The 26,769-nt window shown below is 36.8% G+C and overlaps 1 protein-coding gene across 1 annotated transcript; it reads right to left on the bottom strand.

Annotated features, from left to right (window-relative positions):
* Positions 1-1,179: 1,179 nt before the first annotated feature.
* Positions 1,180-2,340, bottom strand: LOC134839706 (interferon-gamma-inducible GTPase 10-like). The gene has a single exon (XM_063855331.1). The coding sequence runs from the start codon at positions 2,338-2,340 to the stop codon at positions 1,180-1,182; it is 1,161 nt and encodes a 386-aa protein (XP_063711401.1).
* Positions 2,341-26,769: the final 24,429 nt, after the last annotated feature.

Here is a 26,769-nt window from a genome sequence, read left to right on the forward strand (position 1 = left end):
CTGGACAAAGCTTAATAATTTGCTGATACTTTGGGTCGAAAATGAACAATTTATTCCCTTCTAGCAAAAGAGTATTGGCGAATGGTTCCCAGAAAACTGCAAAAAACTGATATTTTGTGTGGATTTTATTCAATTCATTCATCATTTCTACTTCTTAAATTCTATCAGAGAAAGTTGAATAATATTCACGGTGAGCATGTTTTGAATTTTATAAGTAATTTCATGTAAAACGGCATTTTCAATTGTAAGTTTAAATTATGGTAGTAAATTTACTGTACGATGAAGTGATTTTTGTACTTTCTTTATAAAATAGTTTTTTTTCTCAAAAAAAAATCGATTTTTTGAAGTATCAGTAGGATTCAGCATTGTTTTAGGTAGATAGAGCACTTTTCCAAAATAAGAAATTATCTATCAAAAAATTTATAGGTCGAGTTATACCAAATGTTATCGTGTTATGAAGTTTTTCTGAAAAACGTTTCAAATTTTTTTGATGAAAAATCTAAGTTTTTGCTCAAAAACTCTTACCATTGAATTACCATGAACCAAAAAACTAATTACAGGACGTTCATTTCACAAACTAAACGTAATTAATCATTAATTGTACGCACGCCGAAAATTTTGCGAAAAAACTAGACACTTCTACACAAAATCCAAAAAAATTATCTTGTTTTTTACCATTCTCTTACCATTACGGAGACCGTGAAACCTTGCCAATTATTTTCCCTATCTTAATACTTTGTAGACTTTATACCCAGTGTGCAGACATAGCATGGAAGACCGGAAAGTTAAAACGTATCTTAATACATGTGTTCTATTGTAATCTATTATAATGGATTATAATGATTAAAAAACAATGACAATATGATTCAATCCATTTTTAATGTATTATAATTGAATATAGTCGAATATAATGGATTAAATTGATATAAAAAATACAATAACTACCATTTTTGATTGGTTATAATAGGTTTTTTTGTAATTTTACAGATACTGACTATCAATTGACAATATAATCAATTGTTATCCATGGAACTCCAGTGCACAATTTCCAGATTTCGCCTAGAATTCGGCATCAATTTTTTTAGATGCTAATGAAAATGTCGAGTTTGAATTGAACAACAAACACCTCAATCATATGAAATTCTGCATTTTTCTTCAAAAGTCAAAACACTAATTCGACTATTGCGTACCTGCGATGACAGCACCAGTTGAAACAGCAGTCACACCAACACCAACACCAACACCACCGAGTACGCCAAGTGCAACTATACTTGCCGCGGTATTTTCCACTTCTTTAGTCGAGTCTGTTGACCGGAGCTTGTCCGCCTTGTCGCGGATGAATGTCAACCCTGGATCTTCTCCTTCAAAGTGGTTCCTGACGATATCTTCGAAGTTTCCTTTTCCTTTTGCGTGATGGCGAGTAAATTCTTCGATGTCTGTTTTCAGTAGCCTGAAGGTTTGTTGATACAACAAAACTTCTTCCACGATCAGTTGCTCCGATTTTTTCTTGCAAAAAAAACTGGATAGCGGATTCTTATCACGCTTTGTGCAAGCAGCTGCTACTTTTGGTATTCGCGACTGCAGGGCACTTAACTTTGCCTTAGCGACAACTTTGCCATTTTCCTTCGCATGTTTTAGCAACACGAGCTTTTTGGCCTCCGGGCAGTCTGTCAGTAGATCATCTCTCAATTTCGGCATCTCAAATTTTCCTCTTTCTGTCCCATCAACTAAGTACAGATTGAAATCACTTCCTTCTTCCAGACATTTTTCTTTCAACTGTGTGATCAGATTTCTCCTGGTTGCGTCAATTATATTTTGTTCTTGTTTTTTCTGTTTTTCCCCCTTCCTAACTGTCTCATCAATATGAGTCCTGACTATGTACCACTTTATTTTCATCTTTTTCGCTCCTGCAATCAGCCTGTTTGCATCTGTCGTTATAACATCACTCAGAGCAATGATGAAAAAATCATATTCAATATCTCCCTTTGGGTTTAGCGCCAAATCTTTCGCTCTGATTGTTTGCCAGTATCTATGGAGAAGAAACTCACTACCATCAACTCCTGGTAGATCCCAAATTTTTATTCGTTCGTTTTCAGGATGTTGGAAATCACGTGGCTTAGTTGTACACACTCCAGCCTCGTCCACCTCCGCAGCACCTTCGGGCAAGTCGCCATTTTCGTCAATCTCATATCCAAGCAATGTATTGATGAGTGTAGATTTACCCGCTTTAGCTTGTCCAATCACACCAACGTTGATTTCTTGGCTGCTCCATTCTCGAAGAGTCTCCAAAGATTGATTGAAATTTTTCTCCGCTTCACTAATCTGGTGATTTGAAGACATAACTAAGCACATAAGCAGTGTACCTAAACTAGGCGTTTCTCTGTGAAACAATTTGCAACGAGATTCGAGGCAAAATAGACTTGCATTAAAATGCTTCTGAGACCCGAATTTTTTTTAAAGAAACCAATTTTTTTTTGAGATTTCGAGCTTTTGCGAGATAGTGCAAAGTTTAGACCAACAAGGACCTGCCAGAGTATCTATGTTCTTAACAAGCATATATGTTACTGCGCAAGTACCCCCGAATGTTCCGACCCTAGTCTTATAAATTACAAAAGTAAAAATGATGAAAAGTTTTTCAAATTGGAGTCGTTTTTTTTGCTTGGTGTAATAAAAAAATGAAAAAAAAACGTAAACTGGTTAATACAGAAATGACTTGAAAAACAAAATTATTGGTAAGAAAATCAAAAAAAAAATAATTCAAAACTCAAAAAAAAGTTGGTTTTCAAAATCGTGCTCAAAGTAACATCTATTAGATTTCAAGTTATTCGAAACTCAAAATGAAAACAAGAAAACGCAATACAACACCAATTAGTGGATTTGTTAGAATAAAAATTAATCTTGAATTAATCCTTTTCTTTCTCAGACCGCTTTGGGAGTAATTGTGGATTATTTCTAATATAAAACTAATTTTTTGAAAACCTCAGTTTTTTCAAATCAATTATTTATGTGCAAACTCGAAAGAGTCGTCTGAGAATATCAAAAAATCACATGGTTTTTTTTTCAATTGATTTTTTTTCATTTGTAGAGAATGACCAAAAGCCTTGTTAGCACTTAACAAAAATTAACAATTTCAATGGGTTTTTCTTTATTTTAAATAATTTTTCGCCCGAAGCCTTATCAAAAGATCTTTTTCTGTTTTGAAACTATGAAGAACTTCGGCGGAAATATATCAAAATTATCGGATTATTGTTTCAAGTATTCAAAAACGTGCTACAAAAGTGGCAGATCAATTGGGTACAATTTCTGTTCTAAATTTAAATGAGGCTAGTAAGTGATTGAAAAATTGAACAAGAGACTTATTTATGAAACAGTTTGTAACTATTTCACATACAACCAATCATAAAAAACTATCACGTTGACAGGGAGGATGCTTCATCATATTGAACGCAACCATTTTTCCAGCCTTTGTGAAACTGTTCGAGTAACGATTCCCTCCGAAAACATGTAAGAAAGGGTTAACGAGCGAAACAACGGAAACCAGGCAATACTGAGGCGGAAACAAACATGATTTTGGAGGATGAGGTTGAAAATATGAAAGAAAACTGACACAGGAATTGCAAGCTCGGACCACTTCCTGAAGGAACACTGAAACTAAAATCGCAAGTTATTAGGTACTTCTTTTCTAGTATCCTTTTTAACCTTTTCATACCTTTTTTCTAGATATCATGGAGACACATGAGGAAGTTTTCAAAAAGCTGGATTTTGTCGAAAAAATCAATTTTGCTCTTCAATATGTTATCCGAAGAGAAGAAACTTGTGGATCGGACAACTTTTCATTGAAAAAATCTTTATTCGTAAAGTAATTTTGCTCTGAACTAAAACTGACTTGATATGGTTTAAAAAGGAAAAATGACATGGTTTAATAATGGATTAAATTGATATAAAAAATACAATAACTACCATTTTGATTGGTTATAATAGGTTTTTTTTGTAATTTTACAGATACTGACTATCAATTGACAATATAATCAATTGTTATCCATGGAACTCCAGTGCGCAATTTCCAGATTTCGCCTAGAATTCGGCATCAATTTTTTTAGATGCTAATGAAAATGTCGAGTTTGAATTGAACAACAAACACCTCAATCATATGAAATTCTGCATTTTTCTTCAAAAGTCAAAACACTAATTCGACTATTGCGTACCTGCGATGACAGCACCAGTTGAAACAGCAGTCACACCAACACCAACACCAACACCACCGAGTACGCCAAGTGCAACTATACTTGCCGCGGTATTTTCCACTTCTTTAGTCGAGTCTGTTGACCGGAGCTTGTCCGCCTTGTCGCGGATGAATGTCAACCCTGGATCTTCTCCTTCAAAGTGGTTCCTGACGATATCTTCGAAGTTTCCTTTTCCTTTTGCGTGATGGCGAGTAAATTCTTCGATGTCTGTTTTCAGTAGCCTGAAGGTTTGTTGATACAACAAAACTTCTTCCACGATCAGTTGCTCCGATTTTTTCTTGCAAAAAAAACTGGATAGCGGAATCTTATCACGCTTTGTGCAAGCAGCTGCTACTTTTGGTATTCGCGACTGCAGGGCACTTAACTTTGCCTTAGCGACAACTTTGCCGTTTTCCTTCGCATGTTTTAGCAACACGAGCTTTTTGGCCTCCGGGCAGTCTGTCAGTAGATCATCTCTCAATTTCGGCATCTCAAATTTTCCTCTTTCTGTCCCATCAACTAAGTACAGATTGAAATCACTTCCTTCTTCCAGACATTTTTCTTTCAACTGTGTGATCAGATTTCTCCTGGTTGCGTCAATTATATTTTGTTCTTGTTTTTTATATTTTTCCCCCTTCCTAACTGTCACATCAATATGAGTCCTGACTATGTACCACTTTATTTTCACCTTTTTCGCTCCTGCAATCAGCCTGTTTGCATCTGTCGTTATAACATCACTCAGAGCAATGATGAAAAAATCATATTCAATATCTCCCTTTGGGTTTAGCGCCAAATCTTTCGCTCTGATTGTTTGCCAGTATCTATGGAGAAGAAACTCACTACCATCAACTCCTGGTAGATCCCAAATTTTTATTCGTTCGTTTTCAGGATGTTGGAAATCACGTGGCTTAGTTGTACACACTCCAGCCTCGTCCACCTCCGCAGCACCTTCGGGCAAGTCGCCATTTTCGTCACTCTCATATCCAAGCAATGTATTGATTAGTGTAGATTTACCCGCTTTAGCTTGTCCAATCACACCAACGTTGATTTCTTGGCTGCTCCATTCTCGAAGAGTCTCCAAAGATTGATTGAAATTTTTCTCCGCTTCACTAATCTGGTGATTTGAAGACATAACTAAGCACATAAGCAGTGTACCTAAACTAGGCGTTTCTCTGTGAAACAATTCGCAACGAGATTCGAGGCAAAATAGACTTGCATTAAAATGCTTCTGAGACCCGAATTTTTTTTTAAGAAACCAATTTTTTTTTGAGATTTCGAGCTTTTGCGAGATAGTGCAAAGTTTAGACCAACAAGGACCTGCCAGAGTATCTATGTTCTTAACAAGCATATATGTTACTGCGCAAGTATCCCCGAATGTTCCGACCCTAGTCTTATAAATTACAAAAGTAAAAATGATGAAAAGTTTTTCAAATTGTAGTCGTTTTTTTGCTTGGTGTAATAAAAAAATGAAAAAAAAACGTAAACTGGTTAATACAGAAATGACTTGAAAAACAAAATTATTGGTAAGAAAATCAAAAAAAAAATAATTCAAAAACTCAAAAAAAAGTTGGTTTTCAAAATCGTGCTCAAAGTAACATCTATTAGATTTCAAGTTATTCGAAACTCAAAATGAAAACAAGAAAACGCAATACAACACCAATTAGTGGATTTGTTAGAATAAAAATTAATCTTGAATTAATCCTTTTCTTTCTCAGACCGCTTTGGGAGTATTTGTGGATTATTTCTAATATAAAACTAATTTTTTGAAAACCTCAGTTTTTTCAAATCAGTTATTTATGTGCAAACTCGAAAGAGTCGTCTGAGAATATCAAAAAATCACATGGTTTTTTTTTCAATTGATTTTTTTCATTTGTAGAGAATGACCAAAAGCCTTGTTAGCACTTAACAAAAATTAACAATTTCAATGGGTTTTTCTTTATTTTAAATAATTTTTCGCCCGAAGCCTTATCAAAAGATCTTTTCCTGTTTTGAAACTATGAAGAACTTCGGCGGAAATATATCAAAATTATCGGATTATTGTTTCAAGTATTCAAAAACGTGCTACAAAAGTGGCAGATCAATTGGGTACAATTTCTGTTCTAAATTTAATTGAGGCTAGTAAGTGATTGAAAAATTGAACAAGAGACTTATTTATGAAACAGTTTGTAACTATTTCACATACAACCAATCATAAAAAACTATCACGTTGACAGGGAGGATGCTTCATCATATTGAACGCAACCATTTTTCCAGCCTTTGTGAAACTGTTCGAGTAACGATTCCCTCCGAAAACATGTAAGAAAGGGTTAACGAGCGAAACAACGGAAACCAGGCAATACTGAGGCGGAAACAAACATGATTTTGGAGGATGAGGTTGAAAATATGAAAGAAAACTGACACAGGAATTGCAAGCTCGGACCACTTCCTGAAGGAACACTGAAACTAAAATCGCAAGTTATTAGGTACTTCTTTTCTAGTATCCTTTTTAACCTTTTCATACCTTTTTTCTAGATATCATGGAGACACATGAGGAAGTTTTCAAAAAGCTGGATTTTGTCGCAAAAATCAATTTTGCTCTTCAATATGTTATCCGAAGAGAAGAAACTTGTGGATCGGACAACTTTTCATTGAAAAAATCTTTATTCGTAAAGTAATTTTGCTCTGAACTAAAACTGACTTGATATGGTTTAAAAAGGAAAAATGACATGGTTTAAAAATAAGCTCAAAACGCCAGAATTCAAAGTGGTCACAAACATTACTATTTTTGCTGCACTGCTCAAAACATCGCCCTGAGACTATCAGATTCTTTCCCATTCAAACGTCTATAGAGAAATCATGCTGTACACGAATTTAATCAAAAAATTATCACCAGACATCCAAACATCATACTTCTCTTCTAAAAGCGCTAAGAATGAAACTGCACGCTCGGTCATATTATCTGACAATTTATCTCTTTTCATAGAAAAATTTAAAAGAAAAAGTGCAAACACACCTTCAATATTCCAAAACAAAAATTTGAGGCGAAACGTTTTGCGAAGTTTTGAAAACTAAAAAAAAAACTTCTGTTTTTTGTTTTCCACAGTCATATCATTCAAAAAACTGCTTTGATGTTATTTTTTTTCAAATGTTATCGTCAACCTAGTTGAGACCTAGTTTTTTTGTTGCACAAAACTCGACAATAAAACAAACACGTTCAACAAAATAAAGATTGAGTTGACAGAATTGTCAGAGATGACAGAACTCGAAAAAAATGTATTCAGTTTAAGAAAAAAGTTAACCGAGGAATTTGACAGCTTCATTGATTCTTGCCCTTTAAAAACTGTTTTGGCAAAAGTTTAGACTACTAGCTTTCGTTTCAAGGTGTTTTTCTGCGGATGACTCAAAGAAAATGAATTAATAGTTTGGATAGTAAAACATGTTCCTTCTTATATATGTTTTTCGTCAAGTTTGTGTAACGAGAGCTAACTTTGTCTACACTTTTGAGAATTTCGCATAAATGCTTTTGTTTCCAAATAATTTTTTTTGGCTAAGCTAACTAGCTGGTAAATTGTCAAAATGGAAAAAAAATCAGTGATCTTTCATGTTATCAATGATAGAGCTTCGATTAAAAAACGTAGAATTGTTCGAGTATGAAGATGACTGTATTGATAAGAATGAGGAAGATAATTTGTCCTAACAAATCGTCGAGTTTCAGAAATTGATTTGATTGATTTGAAATAACATTAAGAGCGCTATAGTATCACTCTTCAGTTTCCGAATTCAGATTTGACCCAGAAAACAAACTATTATTTTGTAACCTTAAAAAGCTGCAGAAATCATATCTCTCACTTTATGAGATGTAAAATTGCCCGATATATTCAAATTTGTCGGGAGAGCTACAACCTTGAATTTTTCGATAACAAAAGTTTTATTTGTCTGGACAAGCTTGGTTGTTCAGAATTGCAACTATAAAAAACATTTTTCAGTAGGCTTACTATTAGAAAAGGCTATCAGATCACAAAAAAAAACAAATACGAAAAACTGGAAGCTGTTTGCAATGAGCTAACTAACAGCAACCCCGTAGAAAAGGTATTCGATTACCCCGTTTTTTCGATCAAATTTCATGAACACTGTTGTCTGCCGGATTGGTAGTGAATAAAACATAAAAAAAAACTCAAAGAAATTGGCTCTCTGAAAAAACTCATAACGAGTGATGACGTCTAGTTTTAACTTGGAAACTGGTATAGTCGCCGCTGCCATCGTTAAATCATTTCCTATACTCGGATTTCAGTTAAAACACGTTTTGTTTTATGTAGTACTCAGCCAGTGTATTCAGGAAAGCAAAGAGACAAGAAATGTTTTGCTGAGACGACGAGGCTTCATGGTATTAATTTGTACGTTAAAATCAGGGACAGATCCGACCCACAATAACCTTGACAACTGAAAGAAACACATAATTGAAGAAGTTTTCTGAGCGCCGATTGTGTGAAAAAAATTTAGTTATGTTCATTTCATAGAAGTTTTGAAGTCAACCCTTGAACACAAGGACCAAGTTTTCTAAAATTGTTTACTCTTTGAATCTAGCAATAGCTGGAGAGAACTTAGGTTAATTTTACTTTGGTTTTACTAGAGGAATATGTTCAAACGTTTCAAATTCTACAAACTGATTGCAAAGATGATTGAAATAACATAAAAAAAACTGCGTCGCGCGTGCATTTTGTGGACGTTTCTAAGAAACCTGATGATGAGTCAGGGAGAACTAGAAAGTTATATCCATGGCTCAATGGCTAAACATAAATAAGTTTTGCTACAAAATTATGAATTATGAATTGATCTCAGCTTATTCAAGTTTTTTTTTAAAAAAAAGTGTTTTTGTCACCCAAAAAAAATTGCTCAAAATGCTGAAACTCTTACTGAACCATTGAGTTAATCGAATTAACGTGGAAGTTTTTTGTCACATGCTTTCACATGTTACGAACAACTTTTTCTCTGAGAATTCAAAATAGCACTGAGTGTGAGTTTTTCTTCTTCAGCGCTGTGATTTTAATATTTGGTCCTTTAGTTCGAGCACCTCTATTGACGCTTGTTTTGATCACATCGGCATTTTATCATATTATAAACTAAAGCCTTCAGAATAACTAGAAAAGCCGCAGCAGCATCACATTCCCTCCAACAAGGAAAAATGTTTCTCCGTATGAGTCTCAATCTATTTTTGTGAGACCAAAAACACTTGCTGAGAATTTTCTTTTCGTAGTACACTCTGCGCCGAATGCTTTGTCTAGTGCCAGTGCATTCTGTCTAAGTTCTTTATGAACAATTACCACTCGAGATGGTGGTATCGGTGTTCATTCGCGTCTCTCTGTGGCTTTCTTGTCGCAAGTTTTGTTCGGTAAGCTTCAATAGCAGCTCTCTTTGTTCCATCCGATATCTTCTCGTCATCAATTGCTTGACCTCGACTGGTTTTACCGCATATTTACTCCATCCCCGTATCTTGCCGGCATTTTTTGTTAGATCACATGCTTGTGTACTTAGACCGCTGCTGCCATCATACTGAATGAATCCTTGCTGTTTCAGTGTTGTATCTTCACTTATGAAATATTCGGGAGACGTTTTAGCCAACTCTTCTGAAACAATCTGCTAAAACTCTCTCGATGTTTTTTCTTTCCACGTTTTTTCTATGTCATTTTTGAGTATTTAATCGGTAATCTCCAATCTTTCTTCATATGAAGTTTTTTTATCTTTTTCAAATTCCTTCGGAGTTTCTTCCGATGTGAATTTCTGTTTGATAGCTTTTCCATTTTGCTTTTTTCCTTGCACTGCCTGTGCTTTTCAACCTACTCCATTGTCTTTGACGTCGTTTGCCTGTTTTTTTTTATCTCTGTTGAACTCGTTCAAAAATCACCTTGTCCTTTTTGGAATTCGCTTTGATTCTTTGAGACTCCTGTGCTGACCGTTTCTTCTTCTTTTCTGTGTTATATTAACTTCGTCCCACATCCTCTGTCGTATTAACGCTTTGCGCGACCTCAATTTTTTGTGCTCCCAAATTAATTTCAACCCCGGGTTCGATTTTGACTCACTGGAAAACCCCTGATTTATGGTTTCTTCATGGTAACCTCTGTTATGTCGTCGCGTAATTTGAGTTTGAGTTTAAAAGTGTGAATTATATTGTCATATTGACCAGGAAGGACTTGTTTGCCGGTTCCTTTAACAAATCTTTCTTGTCTTCCCCCAAATCACCTTTTGCAATCATGTCCGGTTTCAAAGATACTGCTTTTTTTGTTGCGAAGGTCGACTCCGATTCTTGTTTAATTGGTACAGCTTTAACATTTGCTTTTCTCAGAAACCGTTTTGGATCCATTATTTTGCACTCTATAATATGTCAGTTTTCCTTCCTTTCGGTACCTGTTCTTCTTTTTCGTTTACAAAGCCATATTTCTCGCAGAAGTCCAATTTTTTATTCAAATCTGCTTTCTGTTCCACAATCGCGTTATAGCTTTTCTCGATTTCGTTGCTAGATGTATGTTGTTTTATTTTCACGCATCATTCGCTTCAAAAAAAACTTAATCATTTTTCGCCGGTACCAATGCTTCCGATCCGATGTTTGCTATTGAACAAAGGACTTATTTTTTTGAACCTAATCTGACTCTAACGAGGCGTAGGTTGATCCTTTCTTGAACTGTTTTGCTGTCAGTTCTGAACGTTCTAAGTGATCTTTTTCTACAACGTTGAATAAGTTGAAAACTGGTCTTGTTATTTAAAAATTCGTTTCGCGTATTTTTCCAAAGTGAGCGTCACACAGAGTGCGCTTTATAGTTTTTTGCGTTTTAAATTTAAGTCTCAATCAATCGTGCTCAATCACAATTTTCTCAATCGTACTTTCTCTTGCAAAAGAGTAAAACGTAACCTTTATTTAATATCATATGAAATTTGATCGTAAATAGTCATCCACTTGACAAATTGTGTATTTGACATGATACTTTCCACAAAATTGTTTCAATCTTTTAGCTTTGATGACGAGAACTGTTCTCTTTTCGTGTACTCCGGTTTTGCATGTGTACTTATGAAAAAGTTTAGATTTTCAATGAGGTTTTATTGCCGTGGATTTGTCATTTTCACCGAAGGAACTTTTAAAAAGAAGATCGATCGCAACTGTTATACAAATTTTGTTCCTTCCATCTGTTTTTTTTCTCTGAACCCGCGTATTCCAACTGAATTTCTTGCCCTGAGTTAACATTTTTTTGGCAGTTGACAGTGGTAAAAGTTATGATTATGAGTTTTTTAAGCACTTTTTGAAATCAAAATTTTATGTTCTTACCACATCTATTAGATTCCCGACAGGTCTCTGTGAATGGCATAAAACCCTCATTCATTTGCGACAAACAAAGATTCATAGATACCTTTAGCATAGATACTAATTTCGCATGAGCAATCTATTGAGTTCTGCTTTCATCAATTTTTCCGCCGCAGGAAGTTGGTTGCCCTCCAGAATATACTCGTCTACTAAGGTCATCTTGTTCCACAAAAGATCAGTAAATGGCTCCTTGATCTCGATTTTCTGCCTCTTCTCTCTCTCGGTTGCATGTCACATCCTGTCTAGCCATGTATCCTTCGAAGTCAACTCGGCTAACAGGATCTTTTCAAAAGGCTTTGTTGCTTGTCGAGGTTAAAATAGCAGTCGGTGTTTGTTTTCACAGTACAAATGTTTTTGCGAAACTTATTTCATTGCAATTTCCTTCCAGTTTTAAGCTAAGCACAACTAGGCTTCTTCAAATCTGTTGCTTCTCCCCGTCTAATTATTTTCAACAGCGTAAATTGAGCAAACGGGATGACTTTTTGTAATTGAGCTGTTGCAGCTTGTTTGTTGTTATTGGCGAGCTCCACCTAATGTGTATTTGACAAAATGTGTATTTGACAAAATGTGTATTTTAACTTACGTTGGTGATTTCTGTTTCGTCAAAATCTTTGATTGACATATTTTTTCACAGATGGCGATCTTAAGACCCGCTAAGTTTCCATAAATTCCATTTAATTTTTTGCCGACTGCTTCCCTCGGTTTGGTCGGACTATTTTTTTCGTTGTGATTTTCGCTTTCTTTTTGCTTATGAACTCAGAAATAAGAGGTTATGAACTCAATTTATACGTTGTTTAAAGTTTGAGTGCCTCTGTTTTGATTTCGGTCGAGCATTGTTCGGTTTTGACCGGCTATTTGCGTTGGCAACGAGTTTTGTCATTATGAGCTAATTTGCTCTCTGTGAGTTTTAAACAGTTTTTGTTCTGTTTGAGCTTTTAATATTCACTACATTTAAAGCCTTTCGTACGAAAAGTATTTTACGTTACGTTTCAATGTTATTTCCTGTTAGGCGCAAATATTTTTTGAACTGCAACAGTGATGCAACAGCCTGTCAGCCTTCCTGGTCAGCACTGACTGATGCGTTTACCTTGCTCTCTTTCACTCCAAGCTTGATAACAGATACGTGATGGTTTTAAATTTTTCCAAGTAGATAGTGTTTAGACCTACGTTAATTCAGACTACTGCTAGCAATTCTAACTCATTTGTGGAGCAGTTTCTTCCTTGATCCCTAACTTAGCGTCATGCAAACGATCTAGGAACCCAATATTCACTATCGGTCTTTTGCTCAAGTATGGTGCCTAGCCCGTTATGGTTGGAATAACGGTTCACTTTTGTTTCACGTTACGTTATAGAAAAATGAATAATCGTATAGTCGTCATATTGGACTTTTTAAACTAGTTTCGTCATTTTTTCCTTGAATTAAACCTTCTGTCGTTGCTGCATTGGATTCATTGTTTTGCCACAGAGCCTATACTGTCTCAGATAGGTTATAACTGTTAGCGTGTTTTTCAGATTGTGTTAAGTTTTTTATCGCTTCTGACTCCCTGATTTTTGGTATTTTCCTTTCAATAGAAAAATGATATCCAAACCAAATCTCTTGGTTTTCAAAAACTCAAAATTTCAAAATTTTATTGCAGGATTTCCGTCATAAAACTTTTTCATAAAAGTTCCAATTAACCAGTCACACTCTTCATCTTCTCATTTTTGCCCGATCAAGATGTTGGCTAGAAATGAGATTGTGTTTGTTGACTTAATCAGTGCACGGTCAACTAGTTTTGAGGTTCTCTTATTAAGCCGGCCAGCCCTATTGAATTTGATCATACACTTCTGTTACTCCGTAGGTTTACCCACAACTTGGTTGAAATTGCAGTGACCAGCTGTTTCAGCAGCTAATTTAACTGACTGTACTTGAGATCTCAAACTACTAAAAATTAAGTTCCTTCCTTCACTAACTATTTGACACACCCCATCTAGAAACTCATCGACACTAGGCAATTGACGCTTGTTTTGTAATAGATGCCTATTTATGTCTTTTGCAACTTGTGCTAGTTTTATCATAAAATATTGTTTCACTGTGAAATTGTTTGGGGCATATAATTGGGATTTTTAACCCCCACTAAGTATGAGCTTTGATCTTAACAAATATAAACTGCCTCTGTCCGACTTCACTAGAATAATACAGTTATTCACTCTAGCTATGATTTAAACATTTTCATTTTCTTAGATTTATAGTATTTTCCGTTTTCAATTTCTTTCAATTAGTTCTGTGCTCTTTTTGAATTTTCGAAATATATGTTTTTTCTAATAAATAATCTTCAAGTTCTGTCAACTTTTGTTTTTTTTTCCAACAACCATTATCTCAACAGCAACGGTCAACTCCACGTTTTTTATTAAACCAGACGCCCTTGTTTCATCTGAATTTTTCTCTTGATAGGAAAGGATTGAAAAATTCCAAAAAAAAAATTGTTTCCATCGTGGTGCGTTTTTTAAGTGAGCTTCACCACCCATAAAACAATACCTATCGCATATCTTTTTTTTCGCTCGTGATTTATATTGTTATTGTTTCTGTTTTTCTCGGAATTATTTGTACAACGAGTAATGTCGTCTTTTCCTTAGGCAAAATAATTTTCTTCTTTTTCAATCCTTGTTTTTTTTAGAATCCCACTGTCTTACACCCTGAATTTTCTATTATTCATCTGGCAAATCCAAAATTTTTGTTTGCTATGCTCAAAATTCTGAGCTCGTCTTATCACTTCTTTTTCTTAAAATTTTTCCAAGTAAGGGTATCCTGCAATGTGACTTACCTCATCGAGAATTTAAGTCAACTCCATACAAACTTAACCTCGAGTGATCCCCATTGGGATCTGGCAACTCGAGCTGTGTGTGCCGTGTGAAATGTTTCCAAGGTCTCATTAGCTTCATGTTCATCCTCTTATCATCAATAAAATTATAGATCAACTGGCTAATGCCGTAAGAGTATCAGACAATTCAAGGTCGTAGCTGCTGGTTCCTTGAGCGCGCACAAAAAAAAACCAAAAAAAGGATTTTCAACAATCAAAAACTTGGCAAGACGTTGTAACAAAAAAGATGTTGTTCGTACGCTCGCCTCAAGCTAAATTTTATTGAATGTTTACATGAGAAAAGACTTATATTTTTTAAAACTTGGGTGCACGCTTTCAAAACTAGCAAATATCTGCTCACACAATTTGAAAAACAACAAATTCGAACCAATCTCTGTTGGTGATAAAAATGTTTGTGAGCTAAAGAGAAAAATAATTTTTGAGAGAGTAAAAAATTGATTGTTATCGGTTTTATTTCGGTGAAAACGAGTCGTCCATTGAACTTAATTACGTAACTCAACGAAAGTTTTTTTTAGACTTACAGCTAATTAATTATATCAATCCTCAAGGCGTCAGTCAAGATATGTCTACAGGATTTTGCACAAGATGAGAGGATGATTCCGAAACTGTTAAAAAACAAAAACTGGTGATGTTCAATGTTATTTGATAGTTCATGACGATTTGAAATCAAAGTTCTCAACTTTTCCAAATTTCATCAACACTTTTGTCTTCCGAGTTGATGATGGATAATACAATGAGTTTTTTTGCCAAAAATGCATCATCAAAAATCCTCAAAATAGATAATTTCTGATTAACTCACAATGACTGATGTATTCTAGTCTTAAGTTAAACCTTGCTTAGTCGCCGGTTCCTTTTTTGAATTCTTTCTTGTACTTGGATTTCAATTCCAGTTTTCATTTGTTCAGTACTCAACCAGTACACATTTGAGAACTTTTAGTCAATCTGTTCTTAATGCCTGACGAGAAGGAGACAAGAAAGCACTCTCTGAAGTTCTTGCTGAGAAGAAGAACCCTCTTTTCTAATAGTTTATACGGTTTTAAAATCACAATCTTTGAGAAATACTGACCCACAATAACCAAAAATGGTTGCAGTTAGGAGAAACCAAAAAATATTAAGCGCATGCCTGTTTAAAAAAATTGCACCTTGAGTAATTTTATTAGAACTTTTGAAACCAACCATTAATCATAGAGACCATGTTTTGTGATTAATTTAATTTTTCAAGGTGCCGAATCCAAAACTTTGGATTTGGTTTATATGTTCTATTTTTTTTGCGATAAATAATGATTAATGAATTGGTGATGCCGATTTTTTGCACAAAGCACTAGCAGGAGAGAACTTGGATGCTTGGTGTAGTGCTTGCGCAAAATGCTCAAAAGTTACAGATTCGTCAAATTCATTGCAATAACGAAGAACTGCCTCGACCGTGCATGCTTAGGGTGTTCATAAAAAGCGAATAAGCAGTAGAACACTAGAAGGTTCTTTGTATGGTACAACGTCCAAACCAATATCAGTGTCTGACAATACTATGACGAATCGTGGATTCAAAAACTAAAACGGGACAAATTTTAAGTACGCTGTATCACAATCGTTTGACTTGAAATTTTCTTAAAAACAGAATTTTTAGGAGCACCTCTATTATGTCGTCGCTTGATTCTGACTTTAGAAGTGTCCTCTTTTTTGTTCTATATATCCTGGAGGCCTTGTTTGGTGGTTCTGTTGACAATTTTTTCTCGTCGTCCCACGAATCGCGATTCTGATTTTCTGTATACAACTCCTTTTTTTAAAACTCCGACTCCTGTTCAGTCTCCACTGCTTTCGTGGTTGTAAGACCTTTTTCGGAGACCTGTATTAGGTCAATTCGAACCATCACTACTTTGTGGTCTATGATGTCCATATTGGTACTTGCTCTTTTTTGTCCAAAAAGCAATACTTCTAGGTTTTTTTTTCAAATCCGGGTCTGGCTCCACAATCGCGTCCATGATCTATTTGATGTCATTTATCGCCCTGAATCGTCTAATCCCACCCAGCATTAGTTTTCAGAAAAAAAATCTTTAACTTGCCGTTACTTAACTTTCCAATCCGCTGTTTACTGCTGGAATACTGGACTTGCATCTTGACCATTTTAAAAAAATTTTGCGCTTAATCTTGACATAATCGCAGCTTTGATTGATCCTTCTTCTGAACTGCAACACTGTTGGTGCTGAACGTTCCAGTTACTCCTTATAAGCAGTTTTCAAGTTGGTTAAAAACTACTCTCTAAATATATCAAGTTCTGTGTTTTGCTATCTTCCCTTGCGAATTTCAAATTTTACCATTTTTTGCTCAGTCCCTTGTGGGTCCTAAATTAATTTGCTGAAGCACCATTTTATCTTTTGAACATTTTTTTCCATAAAATTAAAGAGCAATCTTTTTTTTATCGCTTGAATCGATCGTTCAAGGATCTCAAATCCTATATGGCAACCTAATGGACAAAACATATGTTGATATTATAACATGCAGAAAATTGTTGAAAGCCAAGAACTGATCTGTTCCTACAGACGCCAGTTTTGTGGGTGCATTCATTTAGTTTTTCTGAATGCTTGTCTAAATTTTACTGCCGATGGTGTTGTGACTTTTACCAAAGGAAAAATTGAAAAAAAAAAACGCTCTGATCAACATTATAAGAAACATTTTAATCCTTTCTTCTGTTTTATGGGACTGTTTAGTCTAATTCTGGCTGTATTTTCAGTAGTAATGATTCTGGCATCAAGACAGTTAGGTCCAGAGCTTAACTAGCACTTTCCCGAAATTCGTCTGTCATATTCAAACATCATTATGCATCTGTGGCCACCAAAGATTTAAAGATACATCTAGCATTGCTTATTGTCCTTGGTGTTCCATGTGCAGTCTGTTGAGTACTGGTTTCCTCTTTTTTCTGGCACCATAATTCGGTTGCCCAACAGGATACAGATGTCTACCACGCTCGTATGGTTCCTCACCGGATCGTTGTATGGCCCCATCAGTGCTTTTATTTCTCACAAATGCAGGTCGCATTCTGTCTAACCATATATCTTCCGAAATCAACACAGTAGCAGACTTTTTTCCAATAGCTTCTGGGGGTTTTGGTTTACAATTTAAGGCAACAGTATTGATAGTCGGTCTCTAATTTTCCTGTAAAGATGTTTTGGTGAAATCGCTAGGACTAAGTTCTTCACAATCAGTTTCAGCCATCAATGTCACTGGCTGAGATGCCTAGCCATGTTCCTCTGAAGTTCAAGTCCGCATTATTTGAATACACGGCATGAGTTGTCTTATCTTTTGTGCTGCCTCGGCTCGTTTTGGCCTTTTTGACGAGTTCCAGCTACTTTTCATTGGTGATTTCTGTTTTGTCCCGCTATTTGGTTTAATTTTTATTTACTTCTATGTTGATATCACGTCCCGCTCAGTCTCCATATCATCGGATTCTATTTCTGCGTTTTCGCTTGTAGTGTTCCAGTTCACCAATTTTTGAAGGAGTCCTTCGATTTGACATGATTGCGTCCTCCGTTTTTTTTGTTTGTTTTTCGTTGAATTAAGACTGTTGCAAAAACGTGAGAAAAGGTTTGGTTTAAACGTTGTTCAAAATTGAGAGCAGCCGTTTTCGTTACGGTCGAGCTTTGCTCCGTTTTGGACCGTTTCGTTGCTCTGGCAACAAATTTTGTCACCTTGACGTAATTTGTTATTTTTGAATTCAGACTCGTTTTCCGATTGAGCTCTAAACGTTCACTCTGTCGAAATCATATGCAGCTGAGCGCTTCTTGGATTTTATCAATCAAAGGTACAAAAATTTTCCTTCATGTTCGGTTTCCTCCCATGGATCCTGCGACGGGCTCGTTCAAACGTATTCTACAATCCCTACAGTCTATTCCAATCTGAGTTTTGTGTTGTTCTGTGGTGTTCTGTTCCACGTTCTGTGGGTTTTGTGCTGTTTGTTATTTTTCTACTTTTGTTTGCTTTTTAAGTTTTCCTTAATTTCTGCCATTTTTTGCTTTCCTTCCATTGCCATCACATTAAGTCACCAATAATTGTCGCGCGCTCAACTAACTCACACTGTTTTCATTCTTCTTTTGATTCACTTGTGATATCGTCCAGTTGTTGAGAATTACTAATTCTTGCAGAATAATTTGCCCTTTTTACAGTTGTTACAAGCCTTCCAAAATATGGAAAAAAATTAAGGTGAGCTTATTTTTAACAATCTACTACATCTTGTGCATGTTTTCTTGTTTCTATAACCCGATCTATCTAGTTTGCTAAATCAGTCGGCATTTGTTGTAAAATGATTTCCGTTGTCTCTTTCTTCGTTTTAGTGTTCATTACTGCTTTTTGTTTTTTTTTCTGATCAGACTGCTACTACATTCTAATAATTCCTAATTTTCTTCTGGTTAACCTGTAATAATTGTTTGCTATGCTCAAAGATCTGAAGATCTGAGCTCTTCTCATCACTTCTTCTTGTGAAACAGTTTTAGAGTTAGGGTAACCTGCAGTATGATTTCGCTCTACCGCGATGTATGTAAGCATCCCCCAACCTTTTCTCTTTAGGGTTTCAAGGTTTCATCAGGTTTTTTTTTCATTTGTGAACAACTTTTGTCTTTCTTATGTGCCAGTCGGTCATATTTGGAAGTTTGACCTTGAGATATACGAACAACGTAATTTTGGGGTGAAATGAAATTTTTCAAAAATTCGAATTGAGCCTGTCAAGCTCAACTTTCTTGCGACAACTGAAAATCTCAGAAATGCAAGACCAGAACAACCGAACTACAATCGCGGGAAAGTAGTTGAAAAGAGCAGCGGGAAATTGCTATTAGCAGTTTCCAGAATTAAAACACACTCAAGAAAACTAAATTGGGTACTCTCATACCAGCACACTCGAGAATTAGAGGAACTAAATTAAGAACAGTGGTTGCTAACATTGTTCTCAAGTTGTCACTTTTAGTCCCCCTAGGGTAACTAAGGAGACTTAAAAAAACGAGCAAAAAGACAAAAAGCGAAACAAAAACCGAAAAAGAATAGAAAAAGGAACAAAAACCATAAAACAAAAAGTGACAGTGACTTTGAAACCAGATTAGTTGGATCAAACCTTTATATTAATTAAATAGTATACCCATACTGTTTTCATACGACCGATCGTTTCGATCATATCAGCAATTTAAAAAAGTGCCCGAGTGTGTCAAGTGTTTTCAGATAGCTTGCAACTTAGCTGGACAACTAGGAGACTTGACTGGAAAAGATGACCAGACAAGTAGGAACGTGGTTCACAAGAAGGAAACCCGACAAGTGCTGGACACGACAAGGGGACATCCAGCACCGACGGGACCGAACCAAGAAGGCAAACAGGGGTGTTTTGTTTGGTCAATCTACGAACCACTGGGAGACTGGACTGGAACAGGTGATCAGCCAAGTGGGAAAATGGTGCTGGAGAGAGGTGCTGAACGAGCCAAGGAGACAACCAGCACTGAATCAGAACAACCAGAGGGTGGCACACAGAGGTGTTCTGGTTGGCCAATCGGGTCTCGTTAGAATCCACATTACATTATAGGAGATAAGTGTAAAGTTGGATAAGCGAAACCCCACTATTTTGAGGAACGTTTTTACTTGAGCAGGGCTTGGAAACATGTTCTACTGTTTTCTCTCGAGAGGTTTAGCACCCAGCGCTTAAGGTAGCTTTCGGCTTAAGAGGGGGGCTAAATAGGGGTGAGGTTAGATGGGGGGCTGGTTAGGTTAGAGGTGCAAATTGTAAAAGGGGGGACACGTCATAGTAACTAATCAACGTCGATTTAGTTACATTATAACCTTACACGCGTGAATTATAGAGAGAGGATATCCAAATTTAAGATCGAATTAAGGTAGGTACCCTGGTCGGATCGGGTGGGGGGAACGGAGATAGACAGTTTTTGAAACCCGTAAGGACAATACCCCATAAAAACGTTAAGAGGGGGGAGGAAAACCCGTGACAATCAGGTACCAGACATTTTTTCTACGAACGGACGACATTGAAATTCTCTGATTTTAGGTGGGTTCATCATCCTGTTTTTATAATTTTTTCTTGTTTGTGTTTTTACGTTTTCGGTACTAAATGAACGAACAGGTGAATTTGTTATTTTTGAGTTCAGACTGCTTTTCCGATTGAGCTTTAAACGTTCACTCTGTCGACATCATATGCAGCTGAGCGCTTCTTGGATTTTATCAATCAAAGGTACAAAAGTTTTCCTTATTGTTCGGTTTCCTCCCATGGATCCTGCGACGGGCTCGTTCAAACGTATTCTACAATCCCTACAGTCTATTCCAATCTGAGTTTTGTGTTGTTCTGTGGTGTTCTGTTCCACGTTCTGTGGGTTTTGTGCTGTTTGTTAATTTTCTTCTTTTGTTTGCTTTTTAAGCTTTCCTTAATTTCTGCCATTTTTTGCTTTTCTTCCATTGCCATCACATTAAGTCACCAATAATTGTCGCGCGCTCAACTAACTCACACTGTTTTCATTCTTCTCTTGAATCACCTGTGATATCGTCCAGTTGTTGAGAATCACTTATTCTTGCAGAATAATTTGCCCTTTTTACAGCTGTTACAAGCCTTCCAAAACATGGGAAAAATTTAGGTGAGCTTATTTTTAACAATCTACTACATCTTGTGCATGTTTTGTATTTTCTATAACCCGATCTATCTAGTTTGCTAAATCCCAACAACGAAGAAGAAGAAATCAGTTAGCCCAACACTAAGGAAAAAGCGGTCTTGGGACAGTGTGTGTGTCCCAACACTGAAGTGACGAAGTCCTGGGACAGTACGAAGAGGTCTTGGGACGGTACCAAGAAGTATGGGGACAGTGCCGAACAATTTTGGGACAGTACCAGGAAGTCTTGGGACAGAGTAGAAAAGTCTTGGGACAGCACCAGGAAGTCTTGGGACAGAGCGGAAAAGTCTCGGGACAGTACCGGGAAGTCTTGTGACAGAGCAGAAAAGTCTTGGGACATTAGTGAAAAGTCTTGGGACAGGGCGGAAAAGTCTTGGGACAGTACCAGGAAGTCTTGGGACAGAGTGGAAAAGTCTTGGGACAGCACCAGGAAGTCTTGGGACAGAACGGAAAAGTCTCGGGACAGTACCAGAAAGTTTTGGGACAGAGCAGAAAAGTGTTGGTACACTACCGAAAAGTCTTGGGACAGAGCCGAAAATTCTTGGGACAGTACCAGGAGGTCTTGGGACAGAGTGGAAAAGTCTCCACTCTACGAAAGTCCAGTCTCACCGGTTCCTTTTTTGAATTCTTTCTTGTACTTGGATTTCAATTCCAGTTTTCATCTGTTCAGTACTCAGCCAGTACACATTTGAGAGTTTTTAGTCAATCTGTTCTTAATGCCCGACGAGAAGAAGACAAGAAAGCACTCTCTGAAATTCTTGCTGAGAAGAAGAACCCTCTTTTCTAATATTTTATACGGTTATACAATCAAAATCTTTGAGAAATACTGACCCACAATAACCAAAAATTGTTGCAGTTAGGAGAAACTAAAAATATCAAGCGCTTGATTGTTTAAAAAAATTGCACCTTGAGTAATTTTATTAGAATTTTTGAAACCAACCATTAATCATAGAGACCATGTTTTGTGATTATTTTAATTTTTCAAGGTGCCGAATCCAAAACTTTGGATTTGGTTTATATGTTCTAAGTTTCTGCGATAAATAATGATTAATGAATTGGTGATGCCAATTTTTTGCCCAAAGCACTAGCAGGAGAGAACTTGGATGCTTGGTGTAGTAATTGCGCAAAATGCTCAAAAGTTACAGATTCGTTATATTGATTGCAATTACAAAGAACTGCCTCGACCGTGCATGCTTAGGGTGTTCATAAAAAGCGAATAAGCAGTAGAACACTAGAAGGTTCTTTGTATGGTACAACGTTCAAACCAATATCAGTGTCTGACAATACTATGACGAATCGTGGATTCAAAAACTAAAACGGGACAAATTTTTAAGTACGCTGTATCACAATCGTTTGACTTGAAATTTTCTTAAAAACAGAATTTTTAGGAGCACCTCTATTATGTCGTCGCTTGGTTCTGACTTTAGAAGTGTCCTCTTTTTTGTTCTATATATCCTTGAGGCCTTGTTTGGCGGTTCTGTTGACAATTTTTTCTCGTCCTCCCACGAATCGCGATTCTGTTGCGATCGCGGTTCCGATTTTCTGTATACAACTCCTTTTTTAAAAACTCCGACTCCTGTTCAGTCTCCACTGCTTTCGTGGTTGTAAGACCATTTCCGAGACCTGTATTAGGTCATTTGGAACCATCAATACTTTGTGGTTTCAGTTCTTCACAATCAGTTTCAGCCATCAATGTTACTGGCTGAGATGCCTAGCCATGTTCCTCTGAAGTTCAACTCCGCCTTATTTGAATACACGGCATGAGTTGTCATATCTTTTGTGCTGTCTCGGCTCGTTTTGGCCTTTTTGACGACTTTCAGCTACTTTTCATTGGTGATTTCTGTTTTGTCCCGCTATTTGGTTTATTTTTTATTATTTTTTATGTTGATATCACGTCCCACTCAGTCTCCATATCAAATGTTCCAGTTCATCAATTTTTGAAGGAGCCCTTCGATTTGACATGATTGCGTCCTCCGTTTTTGTTGTTTGTTTTTCGTTGAATTAAGACTGTTGCAAAAGCGTGAGAAAAGGTTTGGTTTAAACGTTGTTCAAAATTGAGCGCATCCCTTTTCGTTACGGTCGAGCTTTGCTCCGTTTTGGACCGTTTCGTTGCTCTGGCAACAAATTTTGTCACCTTGACGTAATTTGTTATTGTTGAGTTCAGAATCGTTTTCCGATTAAGCTTTAAACGTTCACTTTGTCGACATCATATGCAGCTGAGCGCTTCTTGGATTTTATCAATCAAAGGTACAAAAAATTTCCTTCATGTTCGGTTTCCTCCCATGGATCCTGCGACGGGCTCGTTCAAACGTTTTCTACAATCCCTACAGTCTATTCCAATCTGAATTTTGTGTTGCTCTGTGGTGTTCTGTTCCACGTTCTGTGGGTTTTGTGCTGTTTGTTAATTTTCTACTTTTGTTTGCTTTTTAAGTTTTCCTTAATTTCTGCCATTTTTGCTTTTCATCCATTGCCATCACATTAAGTCACTAATAGTTGTCGCGCGCTCAACTAACTCACACTGTTTTCATTCTTCTCTTGATTCACCTGTGATATCGTCCAGTTGTTGAGAATTACTAATTCTTGCAGAATAATTTGCCCTTTTTACAGCTTTTACAAGCCTTCCAAAATATGGGAAAAAATTTAGGTGAGCTTATTTTTAGCAATCTACTACATTTTTTTCTTGTTTCTATAACCCGATCTATCTAGTTTGCTAAATCATTCGACTTTTGTTGTAAAATGATTTCCGTTGTCTCTTTTCTTCGTTTTAGTGTTCATTACTGCTTTTGGTTTTTTTCTGATCAGACTGCTACTACATTCTAATAATTCCTAATTTTCTTCTGGTTAACCTGTAATAATTGTTTGCTATGCTCAAAGATCTGAAGATCTGAGCTCTTCTCATCACTTCTTCTTGTGAAACAGTTTTAGAGTTAGGGTAACCTGCAGTATGATTTTGCTCTACCGCGATGTAAGCAAGCATCCCCCAACCTTTTCTCTTTAGGGTTTCAAAGTTTTATCAGGTTTTTTTTTCACTTCTGAACAACTTTTATCTTTCTTATGTGCCAGTCGGTCATATTTGGAAGTTTGACCTTGAGAAATACGAACAACGTAATTTTGGGGTCAAATGTAATTTTTCAAAAAATCGAATTGAGCCTGTCATTCAAAAATCATTTTCTCGCGACAACTGAAAATATCAGAAATGCAAGATCAGAACAACCGAACTACAATCGCGGGAAAGTAGTTGAAAAAAGCAGCGGGAAATTGCTATTCGCAATTTCCAGATATAAAACCACTCAAGAAAACTAAATTGGGTACTCTCATACCAGCACACTCGAGAATTAGAGTAACTATATTAAGAATAGTGGTTGCTAACATTGTTCTCAAGTTGTCACTTTTAGTCCCACTAGGGTAACTAAGGGGACTAAAAAAAAACGAGCAAAAAGACAAAGAGCGAAACAAAAACCGAAAAAGAATAGAAAAAGGAACAAAAACCATAAAACAAAAAATGACAGTGACTTTGACACCAGATTAGTTCAATCAAACCTTTATATTAATTAAATAGTATACCCATACTGTTTTCATACGATCGATCGTTTCGATCATTTCAGCAATTTAAAAAGGTGCCCGAGTGTGTCAAGTGTTTTCAGATAGCTTGCAACTTAGCTGCATCACTAGGAGACTGGACTGGAACAGGTGACCAGCCAAGTGGGAAAATGGTGCTGAAGAGAGGTGCTGAACGAGCCAAGGAGACAACCAGCACGGAATCAGAGCAACCAGAGGGGGACACACAGAGGTGTTCTGGTTGGTCAATCGGGATCGTTAGAATCCACATTACATTATAGGAGATAAGTGTAAAGTTGGATAAGCGAAACCCCACTATTTTGAGGATCGTTTTTACTTGAGCAGTGCTTGGAAACAGGTTCTACTGTTTTGTCTCGAGCGGTTTAGCACCAATCGCTTAGGGTAATTTTCGGCTTGAGAGGGGGGCTAAATAGCGGTGAGGTTAGAAGGGGGGCTGGTTAGGTTAGAGGTTGATGGTTGCAAATTGTAAAAAGGGGGGAGACGTTATAGTAACTAATCAATCGATAACGTCGATTTAGTTACATTATAATCTTACACGCGGGAATTATAGAGAGAGGATATCCAAATTTAAGATCAAATTAAGGTAGGTACCCTGGTCGGATCGGGTTGGGGGAACTTAGATAGACAGTTTTTGAAACCCGGAAGGACAATACCCCATAAGAACGTTAAGAGGGAGAGGAAACCGCGTGACAATCAGGTACCAGACATTTTTTCTACGAAAGGTTGACATTTGGTCACCTCTGATTTTAGGTGGGTTCATCTTTCTTTTTTTATAACTTTTTCTCGTTTGCGTTTTTACGTTTTCGGTACTAATTTTATCGGTTTTGAACGAACAGGTGATCGCAACACACCGGCGAACAAGTTGAATTTCAACTTGCATCAGATTAATAAAGGTAGATAAATACAGGGAGGTTAGTGTTGGCCAGTAAGGTTGGGTTTTGGGGAAATTTTGATACTAGAGCTCAAGTGGTGGTACCAGTGATAGTGGTTCAAGAGTCCCAACAACGAAGAAGAAGAAATCAGTTTGTCCCAACACTAAGGAAGAAGGGGTCTTGGGACAGTGTGTATGTCCCAACACTGAAGTGACGAAGTCCTGGGACAGAACGAAGAGGTCTTGGGACGGTATCAAGAAGTCTGGGGACAGTGCCGAAAAGTCTTGGGACAGTACCAGGAAGTCTTGGGACAGAGTGGAAAAGTCTTGGGACAGCACCAGGAAGTCTTGGGACAGAGCGGAAAACTCCGTTTTGGACCGTTTCGTTGCTCTGGCAACAAATTTTGTCACCTTGACGTAATTTGTTATTTTTGAGTTCAGACTCATTTTCCGATTGAGCTTTAAACGTTCACTCTGTCGACATCATTAGCTGCTGAGCGCTTCTTGGATTTTACCAATCAAAGGTACAAAAATATTCCTTCATGTTCGGTTTCCTCCCATGGATCCTGCGACGGGCTCGTTCAAACGTATTCTATAATCCCTACAGTCTATTCCAATCTGAGTTTTGTTTTGTTCTGTGGTGTTGTGTTCCACGTTCTGTGGGTTTTGTGCGGTTTGTTAATTTTCTACTTTTGTTTGCTTTTTAAGCTTTCCTTAATTTCTGCCATTTTTTGCGTTTCTTCCATTGCCATCACATTAAGTCACCAATAGTTGTCGCGCGCTAAACTAACTCACACTGTTTTCATTCTTCTCTTGATTCACCTGTGATATCGTCCTATGTTGAGAATTACTAATTCTTGCAGAAAAATTAGCCCTTTTTACAGCTGTTACAAGCCTTCCGAAATATGGGAAAAAATTTAGGTGAGCTTATTTTTAACAATCTACTACATCTTGTGCATGTTTTGTTGTTTCTATAACCCGATCTATCTAGTTTGCTAAATCCCAACAACGAAGAAGAAGAAATCAGTTTGTCCCAACACTAAGGAAGAAGGGGTATTGGGACATTGTGTGTGTCCCAGCACTGAAGCGATGAAGTCCTGCGACAGTACGAAGAGGTCTTGGGACGGTACCAAGAAGTCTGGGGACAGTCCCGAAAAGTCTTGGGACAGTACCAGGAAGTCTTGGGACAGAGTGGAAAAGTCTTGGGACAGCACCAGGAAGTCTTGGGACAGAGCGGAAAACTCCGTTTTGGACCGTTTCGTTG

This window comes from Symsagittifera roscoffensis, chromosome 1 (assembly GCF_963678635.1).
Source record: "Symsagittifera roscoffensis chromosome 1, txSymRosc1.1, whole genome shotgun sequence".
In the NCBI taxonomy this organism is placed as follows: Eukaryota; Metazoa; Xenacoelomorpha; order Acoela; family Convolutidae; genus Symsagittifera; species Symsagittifera roscoffensis.